Genomic DNA, 4310 nt, shown 5'->3' with positions numbered 1-4310 from the left:
ACAATGTTTTGCTTGAATAGCATAGAAAGAAAAACTACAATACATACGGGCGAACTATTGCCATTGGAATGCATAAATTTAAAAAGGTTTCAATAAAGTTGGAAACAAAGGTTTTTTAAGCTTAAAACCAAACCCGACCAATTTGTACAAAAGAAATTTTAATTCCTACAATTTAATCCATGCAATCCAAAGAGAGGTCAGCGTCCACATACCAAAAAGGTTACTAGTTTAGTTCGACATGAGCATCAAGCTACATTGCATTGTTCGAATCCACATACCGCAGTTTAATTCATACATCTTAACCTGCACTCAACTGATCATCCTTTGCCTAGCAGCCGTATGAACCCAGTTCCATTGCCATTGGATGAATCCTGAAGCAAATATCTATTGCACTTGCAAAATGGCTGAACTCTTAAAGATCAATATAATTTTGATTTGTGTTTATTTTAGGAAAAGAGAAAGAAGCTATTGGGAAATAAGAATCTTCATAGTCTACATGGAAAAAGTAAGACATGACTACACAATCTATTCCATGGATTTTTTCTTCAGTTCTTCAAGCTTTTGAAGTTCGGCTAATCTTTCAGCCCATGCTCTTTCTCTTGCTACTGCAGCCATTTTGCGTTCCACCCTCATGATAAGTTTCTTCTTCTTTGCCTCTTGAACCTGAGCTTTCCGTTTCTTTTTTTCAGCCTGCAAATAATGCAAAAACACCAAACCGCTTGGTAGAGGTGAATAAATGTATTCTCTTAGAAGACTAAGTGAAAATTTTTAATGAAGCTATATCAAGCTCTCTCGAGACTGCAAATCTGCAAGTAGCCAAACCATGGTTTGGAAATGTGCATAGCTCGAATTTTTCATATTTCGACATCAGATTGGAATATTAGGAGATGCTAGAGTTACAACTTGGAAGTCATGGTATGGCATAAACATCAAGTAGAAATTTTGGGGAATGCAAACAGAGAAGGCTTGAAATTTCAATACAGCACACACTTGTATCCGTAATATCAAGAAAGAAGTGTCAACATAGATATAAGATACTGAATTTCATCTTGTAGTCAAATAGAATGATTCAGATGAAATCATGTTCAGATTGAAGATATCTAAAACACTAAAACTATTGAGTTTCATGTCGGATTGAAGCAAACTTTTATTATGGATTAAGCCATATCCAAATTGAGAATAAAACACTTGACCGTGATGCAGAAGAAACCAAGTCATGATATTTTACCAATTTACCCAAAAATAATAATAATAAATAACATCCGCAACAATTTACCAACTAGCATGGCAAGTCTTAAATAGCATCAAAGAAGGGAAACAGACATCAAAATAATTTGATGATGCAAAAGCCTCAGATTAATCATAAGAAGTTTACGGTCAGAATGTTTTGACTTGGAAATCATAGTCCATGAATATGTATGCACAGAGAATTAATCATTGTGCAAAATGTGAATTAGAATGGTTTAGGGTTGCAAAGTCACTTAGACGATTTGGAACAAAATGGAAACCTTACAGCAACAAGAAATTTCCAGTTGTCATTAGATGCACACTCAAACTTGTTACATATCTTTTTTTGATAGGAGTCAAACTTGTTACATATCAATTGAGCAATCAATGTTTGTGTCCAATCATCAAACAGTAATTACTAAGGGTCCATTAGTTTGGTTTCTTGTTTCTGGTTATTGAAAATTAAGCTTATAAACACCCTTTTTACTCATAATTTAATTTACTTGTTATCTGGTTTCTACAAATGTTCTAAAAAACCAAGTGTTTCTTTAAGAAACGTGAAAATTATAGTATGGATTTTGGGAGGAAAACTAAAAATGAAATTGTTATCAAATGGGACCAAAACTTAAACCTAAAACCAGTCATTATTGAATGAAATTACCATGATCTAGTATTGGAAATGCTAGAAAAAGAATGGGTAAGCAATGATATTTTGATAGGACAAATACAACAAAACAAATGCCAGATTTGCAAAGAAAAGATTTTGGAATTTTCTATATCCAAAAATCACAAGGCAGCATACAGGTTACAGAACCAAAGTAAAGGGTGTACAATATAACAATGCCGATTAAATCATAAACAATAACGAAGTACTTGGAAACCAAAATTCAAAATACTTTTTAAGTTTTAGGTTCAACAATATAGGGGTTGGGGATTCAAATATTTTAACCTCTTGGTTAAGAACATAAACCAACCGAGCCACATTCAAACTAGCATATCCCTTTACAAACGTAGAAGCTTAAAAAATTTTAGCCTTAAAAGCCCTCCCCCTTCGCTAATATAATGTGTAGTTCACAGATCAATATAAAACAGCTGCCAATAGGCCAGGACAATAAATTTACAAACTTCAGCAATTGGTAATACTCGTGACATTTATATCTCAAAACACAGCAATGGTTACTACATAGAACAGAAAAATTCAAAAGTGGAGAAACAAAACAAGTAAAAAAGAGAAAAAAAAAAAATCACCCAACATGAATTCAAAGTTAATTATAATATGACATACGAACCATAATAAAAGCACGGTGCAACCTAATGCGTTTCTTCTCATTTCTTCTTTTCACGCTTCCTTCGTTCGGGTGATTAGGAAGAATTGGTTCGCCAGGGGTATATGGGACCCAAGCGTATGGCCCTGCCATTCAACAAAAAGCATTTGAAATTGAAACCATAATTCATGGAATCGAACTTCCAATTAAGAGGACATTGTAATCCCATGCCCTAAATATTCAAGAAATGCAAGTTAACGAACCAGGGGGTCTCAAGCTCGCCCTTTTGCGACGGGGTTTATCACTGGGCCTTCTCTTCGGAAACCGAGTCTCGGTCAAACTGTGGAAATGGTTCGCAATCGAGAACCAAGGAGCTTCAATTCTGACTGAACTAGCAGAAGGGAGATGAAACCCTGGTTTAATGGAAGTGAAAGCTGATGGAAATGGTGTTAGGGAAGTGGAGGGGCGTGATCGCGAGATCCTCGTTAGGGGTCGAACAATGGATCTTAGGATTCCAAGCCCCATCTCTGTCGCACTGACTTTGATCTCAAAGTAAATTGGTAGTTTTTCCAACCTTGAATTTTGGGGTTTTCAAATCAGCACTGAAAAAAGTGCCGTAGCGCGATCTAACCAACGGCGCAGATAGCACAGATAAGTAGCTCTAAGTGTGAATTGGAGGTAGTGGAGGCGAGTTCGTCGAGAGGCTGAGAGTCCAGCGTGCAGCGGCGGGCGCTGAGACTGCGTCTGGCAGCAGTAGCGGCGGGGCCGGGGTACCGTGGCTGCTAATGGAGGAAGGGGTGAACGTGGAATAGGTTTAGAAAAGAGGGGGAAAAAGGTGAAAAAGGTTTAGGATAGTACGAAAAGAAATTAAAAAAGAATGGCCAAATTCCCCCAAACATACGGTAGAAATTATATCCTAAACTTTTAATCGTAAATATTAAAATTAGACCCTCGAACTTAACTCTAACAATTGTATAAGTTAGAGATTCAATTTTTATCATTTAGGAGTCCAATTTATATAAATATTATAAGTTTGAGAGTCCAATTTTAACACTTATACAAGTTTGAGGGCTCAATTGTTATAACTGAAAGTTTAAAAGTATAATTGCAACTACCATCCTACATCAATGGCGGTTTTTACAATTTGCTTTAAAAAGAAAAAAAATAAATTAAAATGGCTCAAACTAACCCAAAATTCGACGTCTTCAATAGAATACAAATCTAATTTGAAAACATGTTCATTGGAAATTATTCCAAGTTTACCTTTGAATTTGTTTCAATTCAATCCCTACATTTCAATATTTACATTTTTAACTTCAATTTCTTACTAAATACTCATTTTCAATATCTAGCGTTAATATCAATTAATTAATTTAAAATAATTATGAAGTACAACTTTAAAATAGATTTGATGGTGATTAAAAAGTAGTAACATAATTAATCATTGTTCATTTAAATTTATTTAAATAATTAATAATCATTAATAATAAAAACTAAAAGTGAGAATTAGTAGAAAAAAGTGAGATTAAAAGTGTAAATCTTGAGATCAAATTGAAACAAAACTCAAATTTAAAAGGTAAAATTGTAAGATCGTGAAACCTAATGATAAAATAGAAAGAGATCCAAAACCAAGGGACAATAAAAGTATTTCAATTTTTGGATGGAGGATTTGTTTGGATTAACTTTCTAAATGTTTTTAAGTGAAAAAAAATGTTTTCAAGCACTTAAAAAATCAATCCAAACCAACTTTAATTTTAGTTTTTTTTTTATTAGAAAAAATGAGTTAATCTTGAGGAGAGGAAAAAAAAAGAATGTGTA

General features: G+C 33.9%; 1 protein-coding gene across 1 annotated transcript; it reads right to left on the bottom strand.

The window, feature by feature from the left end:
- Positions 1 to 209: 209 nt before the first annotated feature.
- On the bottom strand, positions 210 to 3338 carry LOC120080411. Its single transcript, XM_039035071.1, has 3 exons — positions 2756 to 3338; positions 2517 to 2638; positions 210 to 690 (listed from the first exon to the last, which is right to left on the bottom strand). Exons 1-3 carry the CDS (start codon positions 3015 to 3017, stop codon positions 526 to 528), a joined length of 549 nt encoding a protein of 182 aa, XP_038890999.1. The 5' UTR covers positions 3018 to 3338; the 3' UTR covers positions 210 to 525.
- Positions 3339 to 4310: the final 972 nt, after the last annotated feature.

This window comes from Benincasa hispida, chromosome 6 (genome assembly GCF_009727055.1).
Source record: "Benincasa hispida cultivar B227 chromosome 6, ASM972705v1, whole genome shotgun sequence".
NCBI lineage: Eukaryota > Viridiplantae > Streptophyta > Magnoliopsida > Cucurbitales > Cucurbitaceae > Benincasa > Benincasa hispida.
Note: the sequence above shows the minus strand (reverse complement) of the source record. Positions and strands in the feature narration are given on the sequence as shown.

Excerpts from the sequence above, each read along its gene's own strand:
- LOC120080411 (XM_039035071.1), bottom strand. The coding sequence starts at position 3,017 with ATGGGGCTTGGAATCCTAAGATCCATTGTTCGACCCCTAACGAGGATC. Across the intron at positions 2,639-2,755 it reads GGCGAGCTTGAGACCCCCTG|GGCCATACGCTTGGGTCCCA; the intron begins GTTCGTTAACTT and ends GTTGAATGGCAG. Across the intron at positions 691-2,516 it reads TGCACCGTGCTTTTATTATG|GCTGAAAAAAAGAAACGGAA; the intron begins GTTCGTATGTCA and ends CATTATTTGCAG.